The sequence below is a fragment of the Danaus plexippus genome, chromosome 23, assembly GCF_018135715.1.
Source record: "Danaus plexippus chromosome 23, MEX_DaPlex, whole genome shotgun sequence".
In the NCBI taxonomy this organism is placed as follows: Eukaryota; Metazoa; Arthropoda; class Insecta; order Lepidoptera; family Nymphalidae; genus Danaus; species Danaus plexippus.
In genome coordinates this window covers 697043-714541 of record NC_083551.1, presented here as the reverse complement: position 1 = coordinate 714541, position 17499 = coordinate 697043, and the positions used below count along the sequence as shown (strand labels likewise).

The 17499-nt window shown below is 30.3% G+C and overlaps 1 protein-coding gene across 1 annotated transcript in view; it reads right to left on the bottom strand.

Moving 5' to 3' along the window:
• Positions 1 to 1466: 1466 nt before the first annotated feature.
• LOC116774774 (alpha-2 adrenergic receptor) overlaps positions 1467 to 17499 on the bottom strand; it is a 196550-nt gene continuing 180517 nt past the window's right edge. Inside the window, exons 3-6 of the mRNA XM_032667521.2 lie at positions 5296 to 5445; positions 4418 to 4530; positions 3493 to 3625; positions 1467 to 2248 (exon numbers count right to left, since the gene is read on the bottom strand). Coding sequence (XP_032523412.1) covers positions 1649 to 2248; positions 3493 to 3625; positions 4418 to 4530; positions 5296 to 5445 — 996 coding nt within the window. The 3' untranslated portion in view covers positions 1467 to 1648. The remainder of the gene's footprint in view (positions 2249 to 3492; positions 3626 to 4417; positions 4531 to 5295; positions 5446 to 17499) is intronic.

Sequence of the window (17499 nt, the reverse complement as noted above, 5' to 3'; positions counted from 1 at the left end):
GATATCTACGCGGTGGTGTTATTACTAATGAGAATCTAATAAAATTCTAATTATATTTATTTTAGAATTAAATACTCGTTGTCATTTTTTATTTAATTTTTTTTTTGTATGTTACGTAATTACAAATCTAATATTTACATAGGAGGTTAAATATACAAAGTATAATTCAGTCATAGGTGCAGTTGATAACCCGAGTTGATCGCTATTAAAGTAATCGCAAAATATAATAAAGCATTCTTATAACATACGGTATAATGAACGTATACGTTTCTATAGAAATTATATCTATTATTATCATAAGATTAAATGATTTTGGTGTTCTTTTATACTATAATTAAAACTTATCAGATTATAATTTAATTTACATTATGTACAAATAATATATGTCTTACAGATTGTTTAAATTGTTGCCTATTCATACTTAATCTTACATAATTAATTATATATTGTTTAAATTTATTCATAGCTTAGATTAATTGGTAATAATGATTTTATTTATTTAATTATCTAAATAGAGACGATGTTATCGAAGTTTATTTATGTAAATAATTATGTGTATTTATTAATTGAAAGAAATAAAATGGCGTGATAATTACAAAGTGCACACGAAGAGCTATAGTAGGCACGGAGGCAGTCGTTTTATTAAGTCTAAATAAAGGTAGTGTTATATACATTTTAATTCAATTAAATGGATGGATGATTTCAAATTTATGGATGAACGTGGAAAATATAATACATACGATTACTCATAATAAAACAAAATATATTAATAACACATGCTCCAACGCCGTATCTTCACAACGATTGATATTTATGTTTTAATGCCATTTTTTACAAGTATTTTAATAAATATTTCGATTAACAATATAAATTACTATTATATAACAATGTGATTTATAAAATTTTGCGATTAAATTTTATTTTTTTATTACAACATTTAATTTATGTACACCAAGCTTAAACATAAAGGAATAAATATATTATAACGGATAATTTAAAATTATATTTAATGTATTTCACAGCCTAATTTCTACAGATCTAATTGTTTGATGTTGAAGCGATATTATGTATTTGTAAAAAATGGTATTTAATATTATCAATAAACGATTTGTACTTAATAAGCGTAAAGTGACTACAAAAGAGCTAAAAAATAACTACCGATTAAATTAATATACATTATAGGAGGTACTAACATACTTTATACATTTCAAATCCATTAGTGTTTGCAGTTTTTCGTAATTTAATTATTATTTTCTATAGTTTTTCCTAATATAATAAATTTAGCCAATTTACAATTTTCATTACAGGTAAGACTTTATAATTAACAAGTTCTAAGAAATATTCACGTTTTCAAAATATTACATCTACTGTAAAATGGTTTGGTAAAAAATGCTTAAAATATTATTATTATTTTTTTTGTAAAATAAAAGAAAAAAATAACAAGGAATCTACAGAAGCTACGAACACAGTAAATCTAAGCATTGTAGAAGAAAGTCTGTGAAAGTCTATGAAAGTTCATGAAAGTTCATGAAAGTTTATGAAATCCTGTGAATGATTATCGCACATTGTAAAGACCTGGTGCCGCACGTTGTTGGGCCAACATTATCCTGTTAGCCACACATCGGTAACAGCACAGGTAGGCTAAACATCACTTGAACAGTATACGCCTAAACGCTCTTCTGAAATCCTTGTTAAATATTGTATATATGACAGGGTTCAGCACAGAGTTCATATAACCCAGCCAGAAAGCAATCGCGAACGCACTAGCCGGTATCATACAACTCCTGCAAGCTGCTTTTAAAATATAAAGGAAGAAAAATGGCAACCAGCAAGCTATGAAGCTGCCCATGATTAAACCTAATATTAACGTCGCCCTTTTTTCTTTCTTTCTAGCTAATCTTCTTTTTTCTCGTTCTGGATCCCTTGGCTTGTGCTGTTTTGGTAGCGCTGGTTCAAGTTCTGCTTTAGTTGGCTGTGCTTTTTCCTGTCTTCGAGAGGATTCGTGTTTCTTGCCGAATATCGGCTGACATATTCTTAGCTTAAGGGGTTTAACAACAGCACAACGGGAAACGACACCCGAGTCGGATGATGAAGGCTCTAATTCCGATACCATGTCTGTATCTATTGCGACGCTGGGAGCTCGGCCTCTTTGTGCTTGGAGTTGTAATTCTCCATTCACAGATAACGTCGAACTCCTGTATGGGCATGCCGCGAGAGGATTTCTCGTTACTTGAGCCGCTGTTACCACCTGCAAAACATAAATGTTCTATAACTATTGTATATAGGTACATATACATATATATATATATATATATATATATATATATATAGTCCTATTATATGTTATATATAACGTCCCATGAGAACCAGGAGGATGTTATAAAATATTTTCAACGCATACACACAGAAAGAACATTCGTATTAGAATTCAGCTAAAATAAATCTTCGTGCGAATTCTACATCGAATTTGCGGCTGCAGGTGAAAATACATTGAATAAATGTATTTTTCAATTTTCTCAAGAATGGAGCATCAGCAGAACTGCATCCAAGTTATTTGAATGCCGAAACCAATATCTTTAAATGCAAATCGTATATTTGTAAATCAACCTCACGTTATTACGGAATACCGGGCTTATTCCTGTTGGCGCTACGATTTTATTTAGTAATATATATTTGCTTATATTTTAAAATCGCCTCTACATAAAACGCACTTACACTTCAAATGTTTGATAAAACTAACAACGTAAAGTATTTTGTAAATAAAATCAAGGAAATTAGTTGCATAGAAGAAACATTTTTATAAGGTAGGTGATTTTAAAACCTAGACAATGTAATAAAAGGTTTTTATCACAGCCAGTTGAATATGCACTTTTTTCACTATCTTAAATGGGAAACAATTAATGTTTTTCTCTTGAATTAATATGAAAAGCGGAGGAAATAGTACTTTGAACAATAAAACGAATCTTTCCTTTTTTAAATGGACTTTGGTAGAATGTTGAAAGCTTAGAAACCTGATTGAGTTCAAGGATTGATTTTTATCTTTTAGTTGCTTCCGGTTTAATTTTGTTTATTTTAATAATTGTTTATTTCAAATCATTTATTTTTTTAAAAGCTTGTTTTCGTATGGTTATAATATAGAAGTAACTTCTAATTTCCAATTATATGCTTTTAACAGGTTGTGTGCTTTATGAATTGATTCGAATGTTTAGAAAGATACATATGTATAAAAAAAATTGATTTAAATGGAAATGGTTAGTGTATTGTTCTTTTGCACCACAAATGAGAGTTTAACATCATTAAATTATTTATGTGATATCGAGGCTTTGTCGGATTTTTTAGACTAATACATAATCTCAATTGAATTCACATATTCGAATTTCTTACTGTATATGTATATCGTCTGTTTTATTACAAATTAAACTTCATCAACTTGTGTATTTCTGTATACATAAGAGCTACATATTAACTTTATATTAACGATAATGAATAAACCTTTAATGTGTCCTTTCTGTCATCGATGGCAGCACCGTCTCCTGCCTCGCTGGTAGATATATCAGAGGCGAAGTCACAGGTAACCGTTGGTATCGCGACTTGTTGTGTCTCGATAGTAGATATCTGACCTTCTCTGTAATAACATTTGTAGTTTCAAAGCTTATGAATTAATGGAATAAAATTATAAAGGTTTTTTGTAAAATTTGATATTTCTGAACCGGGAATACGTAATTTTATTTTCGCTTAAATGTTTAAAGTTTTTATAACTGACTATAATTATTTTGATAATGGTTGTGGGTTCATCAATCTTATTCGTTTCCAAGTTACAGATATCCTTTCATTCAAGGCCATTGTAAACGGGTTGGTTAACTGTAAAATTTATTGTTTAGTTGAAATTCTAAAACACTGCAATCAATCTACTTTAACTGTCAAAGTGAAGAGAAAAGCAATTTACAATGAAATAAACAATCTGCAGAATTACAGAGATTCTTTTTGTCGTTTAATTTTAGGTTGAAACACTGCAACAGAATTTCATCAATTTTTAGTGAAACTCGAGTAATTAAATAAGTCCTGGGGAAAGTTAATAAAACTAGAAAGATTAAATTGAGGAAAAAAAGTTCTACTCAAGCCGAGAACATTTTCGTTCACGTTTTTTTTTTTGTAATAAATGAAATGGAAAAAAAGTAGTGTTAGTCTCTGCTGTCTTAAATAAAAAAAAGGTACAGGTAAAAGGTATATATATCGCTGGCCAAATTCAGACATGCTTCATGTCTCATATAAATATCTCTATGTACCTTTTTCCTTATTGAAAAAAAAAATATAATTACATTGATAAGTCAGTATTTATTTTAAGACAAATAAGTCTAAAAATTATAACATTGTAGTATGTTTTAGTTTCTTGATATTTGTTCTATATAATGGTTACCTATTATTATTAGAATTACTGGCATCTACACCGGGCGGCATTGACAGCGAGGATGACGTCGGCATCGGTCGCGTGCCTTTCGGCGCGTTTGAAAAGCTCGTCTGCTGTTCATTCTGTAGATAAAATTATAATTAAAATGCAACGTAATTAAACTTCATAGCTTACGTCAAATGAAAATGAAGACTTATAATGTCTTTGGTGTACTAAAGATCTCCTTAACATCATTATCATGCGACTTGAATTTTCCTAACTTAGTCGTAAGTAAGTTTACACTTTACAGGTTTTTCAATTATAACGCAAAAACTTTGGGACTAATTTCCCTATAATTGTAACAGTATGAATAGATAATTAAGTATAAAACCAAGTATATTATTCAACTAGGGCCTACAAGAATGTAGAAGCTGAACAACAGGTATGACACAATGACAGACAAAAATTGGATTCTTATATTTTCTGATACCATTAGATACACATAGAACTAAATACAAGGATAATTTGCTTGTACTGCACCCCGATCTTACATGAAAAGGAGGCACAAAGCTGAGTTCCGCAATATACTTTCCTAGTCAATCACTTCTAACCTTTTTAATAATTCAGTGGGTGTCAATCATAAATTATTTTTTTACCGATTTACCCATATTTACTTCATATTCAAGTTATAAAATCCATCCACGTAAAGAAAATAAACGACAATACCATTTCCAACGTTACTTGCGATAAAACAAAATGACTAGGCACGAAGATTCATTAAATACTACATCTATATATTTTTTATTACATTATGAACTCTGTAAGTTAAATGAGAGAAATCTAGATAGTAATAGACGTATAAAACTGGAACAAATACTAGTAGGTTAGCAGAAAAACTTCGTCCTTACCGGCCGTGGTCGCGGATTTTTTCTTATACCTCTTCTCGCTCGCGCCTTTGCAGCGTAGTATATTCTTATATAAACGAACACCATGATGCATGATGGGATGTAGAAGCTACCCAGAGCTGAATAAACCACATAGCCGATGTCGTCTGACACCTGTAGACAATAGAGAGACATTATTATAAAAATGTATGTATTTGTACCTCTAAAGTTAGTTCTAAAACGGTATTGTATGTTAAGTTATTTTATCGTTGCAGCTTTCTCTTGGTAATGTAAACGCTACCTAAAATCGTGAGACCGCGTTCCAAAGCAATGATCACTAGCTTATCGCGTCTGACGCTGTAGCTATGGCCCCTTATGCTGCTCTTTGAAGTAGAACTTAGAACTACAATAAAATGGAGAAGTTAGTATTAAGTTATTCGAAAAATTTTAATAACTCTTTAAAAGGTTCTAAAACTTTTTATGTTGGTTCACAATGAATGAGCAGTTTAAAATTGTGAAAACAGAAGTTATGTAAAACTTTTATAATTAAGTATATAAAATAAGTTGGGAAGTCTTAAAAAGAGTGGAATAAAAAAAAACTGAATGTATTTATATAGTTTTTATTTATAATGACATTAATTAAACATAATCAATACTAGTCAATAGTTTAGGATTTCAATCTCATGTTCAAGATACTTTCAAATTCTTATTAGAAAATTTTTACTGGAAATAAACCTGAATTTAGAGTTTTTACATTTAATGTTATTATTGCTACAAATTCCGAAAAATCAAGATTATTTCCAAATAATTACTTTTAATACAATAATGAACAAGTATTAAATATTTAATTAAAAAAAACTATGTACGTCAGGTAATAGTTTTGTACGGTGAGTATTCATCGACCTTGGAACTGGACAAACTTATCACCTTAATGGGAAAGTAATTAATCAAATAAGGCTTCGTTTACCAGAAATACGCAATGTCATTGACATTTAATTTCGAAGCAATCAAATAAACTTTGACATCATACCGACACTAATGATTGTACGAATCAGTGTTCATTATCGCACCTGGGGTTTGACCTAGACCGCAAAAACTCACAAATACCTAAGCATAAATCATGTAATTCCTGAGCTTCACACATAAAGACTTCAAGGCAATGTATCATTACAATATTTTTCCTTTTGGCAGACATTTTGGAACATTTATTTGGAGTGCGTACTATGTAACTGCGTAAAAGGTTTTAGCTGGGAGCCATTATTGCAAATATACAGAGATGGGTTGCGCCATTTAGTCTTGGAAGTGTTTTTATAACTCTATAAAAAATTTAAAACATTTTGCGGTTTTTAAGAGGTTAGGTTGAAAACTGATGAAGACATATTGAAACCCAGCTAGGTATTTAAAGGTTGAATAATCAACAATGTCTAAATTTCATTTATTATCGTAATTGGAATGCCTGCGGGTAATTCATTTAAAAAGGGTGGATAGAATACTCCAAAAATATTTTTATTGATATAAAGAATTAAAACTTTAAAGAACTACAGGTAACTGGTTAATATTATTCGGCAATTTTACAGTTATATATATTTTTAAAAATAAATAGTTACATCTAATTCTTATACTTCCATTTAAAATTTCCAATTCAAGCCATTTTTTCTAGTGGAAGAGTAATGCCATTGCGAGGAAGGAGACACACAATATAACTTTAAGGTGCTGCACTCTAACTTTTTTTCTTGATCCTGAGACGCAGATATCATATTGGCTCTTCTACCGAACACTCTCTTCTACCTGAATATGCAGTAAGATCTCTTCCCGACCTCCCCTAACTTATTGCTTAACTCAACTGGTTTATACTGTTAAGTAAACCATAAATGTGGTACGTCATGAGGGGTCATAGGGCCTTGTTAGATCTTCGTACCTTTGAGCTACTTAAAGATCACTTAGCAGTATTTACCACACGGGGGTATTTTAGGGCATTGCTTCGTCTGATACCAGTAACTATGTACCGCGGCCGTCCATTGTGTTAGAGCTTTCACCTGCCCGATGTGAAGTCAAATATCCAAATGTAAATTATGAAAAAAAACCATCGATTACGTTAACCACTTTGAAGGTCAGCACCTGACTGAGCGGTAGCTTGTCACTTTTCACAAGGTTATCCTTCTCTTCGTTTGATCTCTTTGATTTAAAAAAAAGAACATAATTCGAGGTTACTATTTCTATAATATGAAGCAGTTTTTTTATATATCTGGTATATATTTATTCATCTCACTGTTTATGGTTGCTATAGCTCACTTAGAATTTTTAGTAGAAGAAGGTTACATCCAACAACACGTGTATATTTTGTAGGTTACTTAAATTATCACCTTATTTTCAAGAGTACCACAGCACGTGCATAATCATTACGAGAAAAACAGATATAAAGTAATGTCATTTTAATGAGATTCAATTATCCAGTGTTTATAGAAGTTGATATAAAAGATATATGTTCAGATCGTGTGACATCGGTTACGTTAAAACAAGAGTGTACTCCATAATAAATAACAAAACCAGCTCAACAGGCCTTGATGGTTTGCATTACGAGTCATATTTCAACACGTGTTCAAAAAATGTTGAATAATTAACAACGTGAGATCACTCAGTTGACTTTTTTCATCCCCAAGCCCGTTTATTAACACGGACGTACTTAATGAAGGCTTAGAATTTGTATGCATACAAAGAATATAACATTTTCTCGTTTACATATATCTTGTGATTGCTATTGAGAGCGAGAGACTTCTGATATGCTCACATCTAACTCAAGCACATCAAAGAGGTTATTTATAACAGAGAAAAAAATAATATAATATATGAAAATATTAATATGAAATTATTTAATGATGTAACTAGCAATTATATTAGTATAAATTATATTAAATAGTTAATCATTGCGTAAGACCGTAATCAAATAAAATAGATAAGTAATATTCCCTTTTAAAAAAACATCTCGGAGCGAAAGTACCGAAATTAATTTCAAGTACACGATGGACCTAATTTACACCATAAGTCAAGGCACTAAGATTGATTATCCCCTAACTTACACCACATAATGGTCCAAGCAAAAAGGTTAGCAAGTGAGGACGTGACCGTTGTATCTGTCTAAATTATTCCGTGAATTACGTGAACGTATTACCCTATATATTACCCTATATTTTACCCAATATTTGACGGTAAATGTGGGAAACATTTTGACGTGTAAAAAAATAAAGGAAAGAAAACATCACTTGCAAAGTTCCACTTTATTTTTCAAGTGGACATGATAATTTTTTGTGTAATTGTCATGAGACACAAGCGGAAGCCTTAACAAATTTGTTGAACTTACAAGCGAAGTTGCTGTTATTGAATTGCAACGGTAAGGTATATTTCACTAACAATGAGATAGAAAACAAATTCTGTTTATTTAACCTGTATTAAAACTGGAGATAGAAAGGAAATAAAAAATGAGGCTCAAATAAATTTAACAGTGTGTTTAGATTTTTTAATATTTTTTGTTAATAAATTAAATCAGTTTAAACTATTCATCGCTATGAAAAATTAAAAATTTTAAAATTCACTCTATATCTTATATTCATACAATATTTTTAACGACCTCATTTCTTGAACTGCAGCCAAACCAGCACTGAAATTAATTAGTTTAAATGAAAAATCTTAAATATCCAGCAAAATTCTAACTATCATAAACAGATAGCTGGAATATTATTTAAAAAATCTTATCTTGCATACAATGTTTGCATAAAATAAACAACGTGACCAGAGACAGAGCTTGAGGTGGGGTCGCACTGGAACTGTGACAATATGAAATTTAGTTTGGTATGAATAAAATATTTTTCAGATATTTTAAATTTTGTGACGACATTCTGTTATTTTTTACGTTAAAATAAAAAAGCTACTATTGAGGTATTTTTTGTTATTTCTATTGCTTTATTTAAAATGAGAATAGCGGATGATAAAAGTTACGGTTAGTAGTTGTCTTTACACACACATATATATTTTATTTATCTCATGATTACAAAAAAAAAGTAAAAATTATATAACCTCAAATAAATATTTCTATATGACGAAGTTAAAATGTAAAAACTTATGTGTACTGGCTACAATCTTACTTTCGAAAGCCTATCCAAAACCACGAAATTAAATTTGTATTTTATTACGTAAATTAATTAATTAATGGGTAAGTTCTTTTTAATTAACTATTTTATTATTCAATCTTTAATATAGACTCAAACTATATTATTGTATTACTTTAAATACAATTTACTAAGAGCTGAAATGAATGGCTCATTGTATCACAAGCCCAATCTCAAAGAAATAGGTCGAGCAAAATAAAGGCAACTGAGATTTTAAATGATATTATACTTCCCAATGCCATTTCATTAAATTATCAAAGAAAATATGCTTAATTTTTTTCATGAACCGAGTCTTTTAAGTCCTGGAGATAGTTTTGTTCGCACTGAGTTTGAAGAAAAGAAAATATTTTTTAAGTGTAATACGAAATAAATTATGTAATTTTATTTGAAAGAATTTTGCAAAACAAAAAAATAACATACAAAAATTTAAAATCAATATTTGATTTCACGATTGATATTAAAGATCAGGATTTATTTTGAAAGAAAGAAATAAATATAAAGAAAGAGATTTGTAAATATAAAAAAAATTACTCTATGTTAATATTATTCGTCCGTCAATCCGCCTTGAGCAAGTCTGGTGATTAATGCTCTAATCTTCTTCATGTGAAATCAGGCCCTTGCGCAGAAGTGGGCATTAATAGGCTGATGATGAGGAGAATATTATTTCTGTAAATCTGTTTCTGTTTTTGTAATTAGAAACTTAGACCCATAGCACACGCCGTATTTAGTATCCCCAGACGAAGCGCGCATAAGGAACGCGCAGTAACGGCGCCGTAGACGCTGATTGTTGCGTTCGCATTGATGATACAAGCGTGCGCAGTAGAAGCGCGTATATGAACGTACAAATGAGTGGAGGTGAGATAGAAGGGGTATGTTCACTCACGCCACCACAGGGCCACCCGCGCCTCAGTTGAAATTGTTTTATTGTATACGCGCATTAGAAGTGCGTTTTACGTCTGCATTGTGTGCTGAAATTAAAGGGTTGCGTTCAAATCTCGTAAGAAGAGCGTATACGCGCGTCATCTGCGCATCTCCTACGCGTATAAAATACGCTGTGTGCTATGGGCCATACAATGTACAATTAGTAGTCTTTATGGAATAAGCACAACCAAGCACAGATTTTATTTTTTTTACTTATACTATATCACTTTGAAACGAACTCAAGAGTAATAGCTTTAAAATGTTGTAAACTCATTTACTATTGTCTACACTCAAAATATTGTTTCAATAGTAGATACAGTTGTCTTAGAATTTGTCACTAGTTTTGAACTGTTTCCCATATACTAACCCATTGAATTTTATATCGATAGTATCTCATATTAAATCATTAGTCGATCCTTAACTAGTAATGATTACTATTTTAAGTTTTTTAAGTACAAAATGATTTCTTTTCTGGTTAATCCCGATTCTCCGGACGGAGTGTAAGGACAATTTGAAAGCAATTTTCTGATTAAGCTGTCTTTAGTCTCGAGTAGGAATTTATTATGTTACGATTATCATAAAATAACAAAGGAGACTTAGTAAAAGAGTTTTTTCTTGTGATAAAATAAGCTTTCAACAGATTGCGAAAATTATTTGTAAATTTTTGCTTAGAGATAAACGAAATTTTTTCGTTTTTTTTTTTATGAAATTTCAGATCAAAATTAAATAAAAAATTCAAAGAGAAATTATATTTCAAATATTATGTCAAAAGAGATTCTTAGATTATTACTTTAGAATAAATGAAGTTAAACAGCTCGCTAGGATTTTTTTAATAAAATAGTAAGACATAGCTACTCCACTATAATTTTTGTTTGAAGTAATTTTTAGAGACTCATTGTTTTTCTCACTCGGACACTAATACGATTTCCCGCAATTCTTCCATAAATTAGTTTTACAAGTCAACAAGATTGTTTTTAGTAGAAGAGGTGAGAAGCTTCTGGAATTTAAATGATTGCTTTCCGTATTTTGTATTTCCTGTAACCTTTAGGGGTTGTTAAAAATCGACCTCATGCATCACTTTGCACAGAGTTAACTTTTTGCTTTACTAGTGATGGGCATTTATCGATGAAATGGTTTATATATGAGTTGTTTTTAAAAATTAAAAATACAAAAATTTCACAAAGTAGGACATGCTCGTATGTAATAATAATCATAAATTCTGTAATAAATGTATTTTATTGCAAGCATAAACTTTTATTTACACCCAGTGTTCTTTTAAGTTTTAAGGTCAATATAAATTTTATTGATATAGGAACATCAAACAAGAGCGTGTCATAAGAGACTTGAGCTACATTCTTGCGTGTTCCACTGCGAAGACTTAAACAATTATTTATAATAAAAATTGAATTAAACAACACATTCGAATAACACAGCCAACGTAAAATTTTATAATATTTTGTAATTATTATCATCACTCATTTTAAATGAATTTCATTTAAGATTTATTCCACTATCGATATCAACGCAACCTCTCACTGAAACCTCACATCTATAGTAATTTATTTAACAAATGTGTTTGTTGCCATGCTTTCATAAAAATATGTGGAACTTAAATTTCCTCTTTTGCTCACGGACCACGGATTTGGGTAAAAGCATTGCATTAATTCACGTGATTGATATGAATCCAGGACAGAATTTATAATATTTTGCGTATTCCTCAGTTTTCCCGCATTTTGGTTTAGGCTTGTCACTTGAATAATAACCCTTTTTCAGTGTGAATAATGAGAACATTTTTTTAAATATTGCTGGCTAAAGCTCTTTCGCGAGATATATTAAAATGAGTAACTTTAGGGTTCCTTAGATTGTATTGAACATGAAATTAATTTAAAATATGTACTATATTAAGGTTTAAAATATAAGTATTTATAAAAACTAACTCTCCTTAAAAACATACACAGAAAATATAATTTAAATGGAAACAAACAGTAGGCTTATACAACAGTTGCATTGTTAAAAGAATTTCTCAAACATAATTCTTGTTTTTAAACAGATTTCAGATTATTTAAAATTTCTTGTAAACAATTCTCTATGCACAGAACTAACTTTGTAAAGACGTTCTCTTACATTCAAAATTCCATGAAGCTTTTTTTAAACAGTATATTTTAACATGTAAAGTATTCGAAATTCTTAAAATATTTTATTAAAAACTACGTATGATCGAGAAAGGAATTTATATGAGTTTCTTATTATAGAAATCAAGTTAATATTACAAAAAATGTAAATATAAATCAACTTCCTCTCATTGTTGACATTTGGAATGAAACTTTTAAAAGAATATCGTAAAATGTCTAGGTAAATGTATTGTGTGTTTGAAAATATATTCGACATAAAATACGGGATTCGATGGTCGAGAATTCTGGGATTTGAAACAAAAATCGATGTAATTACACGTAGCGTTATTATCCCGGGACGAAAGCCGTTCACTTTTGAACATCATCAATTTGTATGAACCCCGGAGGATTTATTCTGATTTATTAAATCCGTTTCCTTAAGGTTTTTGTTTCTTTGATATATTATTAAACCTCTCATTTTAACGCAATCCGTTTGTAATAAGGATCGTTATAAAATTCATATTATAAATAAATTAATTATTAGTATTATAGACCACTCACAGTTTATAGATGCAAAAGTTTCACCAAGCCATTAGAATTTTCTGGGAAAGCTGTGGGAATCTGGCATATTATAATCCAGTAACTCTTTATTTGCATAATACCCGCAAAGTTGTAACTTGTTGTAACTCATTTTAACTCGTTTTAACTAGAGGAGAAAACCGCTATAAAACAAGCGAAATACTTGCAAATGTGCATTTTAACATGTGCACATTAGTGTGCACTAATATGCATATGCTAAATGCACATTTTTTGTTTATGACACGTATCAGACACAATATTTTATATTTTTAACTTATTCGTTGTATGAAAATTTATATTTTATTTTTAAACATCAAACAGATTCATGCTTACACATTTTATTATGTAATATATTTTTAGGTATAGGTATATAAATTTTCATCACTAAATGCCTATTAGTATTATAATTTTGACATGTCCAGGTATGTATGTATGTATCTGAATTCTTTAATGGAATCCTAAAACATATAAAGCACCTATATAATCGTAATATATTTTACATAAATATTCAGAAAGGAGATCTGAATGTAACATTAGAATGTTATAAAACTATATTTAATTCTAAACTTATTAATAAACTCTGTCAACGTAGATGCTATTATTGACACAAAGTGGATTGCTAAAAACAGTCTGATTATTAAAGTGATAATTTCTTATGGGGAGTGGGGGGGGGAGGTAAACCGCTTCGTAACGCGTAACGTAACGCGTAACGACGTCACCAAGTCTGATTTATTTTTCGATTACGTAGGTATACGGCATCTGTATTACACGCATGCTACGAAAGTGTTTCGATTAATATTCAATTCATTCATAAACAAACTATCAATTTAATGTATATAAAATTTAAGTTATAACCTAAACCTTTTTTAAGTTAAACCATTTACAAGGACCGACTGACAGACATTCACATCTGGTCTGCCCGTGATCACGGTTGCTGAAAAGTAACCGAAACGTTGGGATTATGTAGTTTTAAAATATAAAAAATCGCCTAGTATGTTCGAAATATATTAGTTTCGTTTAAACCATTACTTTATTAAATAGTTTAAGTTATCACTCCTGTCGAGCTTTCCGAGACGCACAAATTCGTATTAGTTTTTATAAATAATACGTATTTATACTAAAATAATAAGGTCAAGTAGAACGTTCACGGATGTATATAATTACCGGTAATGAGTTCAACATGAATGCAATCATGTTCAATGTCAGTCACCGCTAATTTGTTTAAAGTTTTACTGGATAATGTTTGCAACGTGAAAATACTAGTTGGAAGAGTGGGTTGTGGTCTCGGTGGTGAGCTGCGCGGTGGAAGAATAAGTTGACAATGACAATTAACTATATTTATTTTAAAAGAAACTTTTAATTGTACATTAACAATTCAGAAGTGAAAGCGATTCTGAGCTAACTTATAGATTTTTTACTTCTATTTGGAGTGCATAAGAAACAATGACGACGATCTAAATTTTTTTTATGTTAAAGATGGCAAACAAGCAGACGGCCTACTTGGTGGGCAGTAGCTACTGTCGCGCATAGACATCCGTAACATCTCTGTTGCGGATGCGTTGCCAACCTTGTTTTATTAGGAATAGGGAAGGGTGGGAATAACGGAATGTCAGGTAAAGGTGGGAATAGGGAAAGGGCAATCCGCTCCCTCACTCATCTGATGAAACGCAGCCACTAAAAGCTACTTCAAATCGATCTTCTGTGAGAGGGTGGTACTTCCTCGGTAGAGCCAGCCCATATTCGATCTGTAGTTACATGACTACAGTTTGTCTCTACCACCTACTAATATAAAACTATACTAATTAATATTGGAAAGCAAATTGAAAATTTAAATGTTTAGATTTTGAAGATTCAGATAAATTTTGCATATGCTAGCGAATGACATCGTCTTCATTTATTAATTTTTCACTAATGTTTCCGCTTTCCGCAAAGTTTATGAAAATGAATGCATGCTGAGTAACATTATATGAACTTATTAGAATTACCTTTCTGCCTCGTGATGGAGACTTAATATAACTTGTATGATATAAATATAAAGATATCTGAATCTAAACGTAAGGATTTAATATTGAAATATGTACATCGAAAAATTTTGTTACAATATAGCAGTCAAATGCCAAAAATTTCTTAGATCATTTTGGAAAAAGCAAAAACTCTTATACTGATGGGGCGTTATTAACCAAACATAACTAGGTCCATTCGACAGACACTAGATTTCAAATGAGAAAGTGCATCGAAATCGGTTAATTCATTTTGTGGTTACGATGTCACAGACAGACATCCACACAAAACACATAAAGACACATTTACACACAGTAAGACAGAAATTAACATCAAATATAAAATTCGGGATTTAAATATACATAAATTCTTTTCAAGTAAATAACAATTTTTTTCAAATCAAGTTCGCCAAAATTATTTTGAAACTTCTTGGATCTGCTTATCGAGCTCAAAAACAGTGACGAAATATTTTTAAAACAATTGCTTTACTATTTGCTTGTCATAATATGGCATTGTTATCAAATAAACTTTAGTATAGTTATATATATTGTATAATTTTAAAAATATCCTCGAAAACTATCAACATGCAAAGCGAACGAAATAATAACAAAGAATATTTTAAGTTCTGTATCATTTTAAAAGCAATTTTGTTATTATTTAATGTTTATTGCATTTTATTTTAGTGTTTCATAATTATTAAGAATGTTATTGAAAAATATTGCTTTAACTTTTTTAGTAAGTAATTTAAATAGAATGTGTTTCTCGTAAAATTTTGTCACGTTTTTATATTAAAAATATTTAAAAAAATAAACAATTTAATTTGAGAGACAAGGCATTGCAAATCTAGTGATGTCATTCTTCATCTTATTTGTGGCTTACTTCTAGATGATATAGTAGTTATATTCGCGGACTTCTAAAGGATATATTAAAATAATGGTAAAAAAAATAAAATAAAACTAATATTTTTTAATTACTACGCGTTTTCTATTACTTTATACTACATACTCTCGACGTTTCGGTTACACGCATGTCTGTGACAGACATTTTCATCTCGTCTGTCCGTGATTACGGTTGCTGCAAAGTAACTGAAACGTCGGGTGTATGTAGTTTAAAATAAAAAAAGGCGTAGTAATTCGAAAATATCAGTTTTATAAATATAAATACTCGCGAAATTCATAGATCTCATTAAAAGAAATATTAACAACGAACAATAATTTTGTAAGTTTTAATTTACTTATTTAACTCGTAAACAAAGCAAAATTTGGTAGAATTTAAAAATAAAATAAATAAGTAAATATCACCATATAAATCCAGTCAAGTCATTAATAAAATTTTTTTAAATGATATTTTTCATTATACAATTTAAAATATGGTTAGGTAGAGAGAGGGGCTTGGACGGTGGAAGTAAGCGTTTGACGCTCGTTATATAGGGGCTCCTTAAACCTACACCTGGGTCGCAAGTCCCAGGCATTGTTGAAGAACCTCTCCCTGCACCGCGATGGACCCGGCACCCACACGGTGAATGCATTGAATGCTACGAGGTTTCGTCTCGATATACTAATTAAGGGATTATTTAAGTTATATTTAACCTGTATTATGAGCCTTTGACCTGAATATTATTGAAGTGAAACTTCTTATGCGACTTCAAAAAGGTTGCGTTAAACGTTTAACGCTCCTTGGGGTAAAAAGAGACAGTAAGAGAGAATGCGTGGCGCTCGAACGTATGCGGGCGATCATTTGTCTTAAAGAAACACTCAAAGTTACTTAAAAATCCAGTTCTTATTTTCATTCCAACAGTACGAAGTCTCCGTTCTTTAATTATTTCGTGTATACCCAATTAAAAAGTTGAACTAAAAGTTTAATTAGATTGTAAAAGTGAGTTTATTGCATATGATCAGCGTTTATTGGTGACATGTCTCCTGGTCTTCTAGTGACAAAGTGATTTACAAAAGCGTTTATATTAACAGTAAGATACGTAATCTATTAAAGGACTTTGAATTTAAAAAGAACTAAATTATATTTTTATTGTGATCTGGTTTTAAATACTAAACAAGCAACAAAATAATTATGTTTGAGCTACATAAAAAGTATATTCTGTATTGTGTGCGGATATCTGTAGATTGAGGGTGATGAGTAGTATGGTAAAACGATTTTGTTTTCATTGATTTTCCTAAAGCGTTCAACAGTGTTATAGGTCATTATAAGAAAAAATAACTGTCATCCAATAAATCTTTATCACATTAGCTTACGTGAAACCATATTTTTACAAAATATAATTTGTAATGAATACACAGGGTTGCTTGGCTATGTCGAAGTCTATATACATAACAAGAAAGAAAATTTTCTATTTCAAAGACAGTTGAAAGTTTGGTATTATAATAGTTAAGTAAATTATATGATATTATTAAAGTTCCCCATATATCTTTCACGTCATGTTGTCCATCATTCTATAT